The 862-nt window shown below is 41.8% G+C and overlaps 1 protein-coding gene across 1 annotated transcript in view; it reads left to right on the top strand.

The window, feature by feature from the left end:
• The window catches only part of LOC101864120 (sodium/myo-inositol cotransporter), a gene marked incomplete at its 3' end in the record, with an annotated part of 38,808 nt that extends 38,477 nt beyond the window's left edge, over positions 1-331 (top strand). The window contains exon 14 of the mRNA XM_035973620.1: positions 179-331. Coding sequence (XP_035829513.1) covers positions 179-331 — 153 coding nt within the window. The remainder of the gene's footprint in view (positions 1-178) is intronic.
• Between the last annotated feature and the right edge of the window lie 531 nt (positions 332-862).

Here is an 862-nt window from a genome sequence, read left to right as displayed (position 1 = left end):
AAGGACACAATGACGGGCCCCTGACGGGATTCGAACCCACGACCTTACGGTTGCGAGTCCGAGAGCCTAACCACTAGGCCACCGACGCCAGTGGAACCTTTTTGTTGTTGTTGTTGTTGTTGTTGTTGTTTTTTATCGCCAGTTTACTACTTACAACTTTTGTAACTACCTTCCCCAGTGGACAGCACAAATGGAGTATGGACAACGGGAGACGGACATAACGGCACAGCGGAGACAGGCAACACGGAGCTGGGCGCGGACCAGAGAGCTGGCAAACTGGTCTTACGTGAGCCTCCTGCTGGTGATGCGGAGGAGCCCGGTATAGTCACCAGTGAGTGTTTTATTTGATGTTTTTAATTTAGGAATTTCACGCCCTCATCGACACAATTAACTCTTTGAGGACGCACATTTTATTTATTCGATAACAGTTAAAAACGTACTGATTCGAGGCACTAAAGTGATTGGGTTATTTGTACACATTTTTCAATTCACTTTTTAAAAATCTGAAACCTTAGAAGACGTACAATAACTTGCAAACTATGCAACACACCAAATTCAACTGTCCCACAACACGACATTAATTGGTCTGCTATCGGGTATGTGTCCGCTGCGTCATTAAAGAGTTAAGATCAGTTAGGAGGTGGCCTTCCTGTCTGTCAGGACCAACCCGGTCTGCGAGGAATATTTCGTCCCAGCAGAAAGATCCAGATACTAGATTTAAAAATATCCCTACTCGGGAATTGAACTCAGTCCTTCTGCATATCATCATATCATCATCCTCATCATCATGATGATGATCTTCATTATTGTTATTATTATTATTATTATTATTATTATTATTATTATTATTATTATTATTATT

This window comes from Aplysia californica, unplaced genomic scaffold, assembly GCF_000002075.1.
Source record: "Aplysia californica isolate F4 #8 unplaced genomic scaffold, AplCal3.0 scaffold01539, whole genome shotgun sequence".
Classification (NCBI taxonomy): Eukaryota; Metazoa; Mollusca; class Gastropoda; order Aplysiida; family Aplysiidae; genus Aplysia; species Aplysia californica.
Note: the sequence above shows the minus strand (reverse complement) of the source record. Positions and strands in the feature narration are given on the sequence as shown.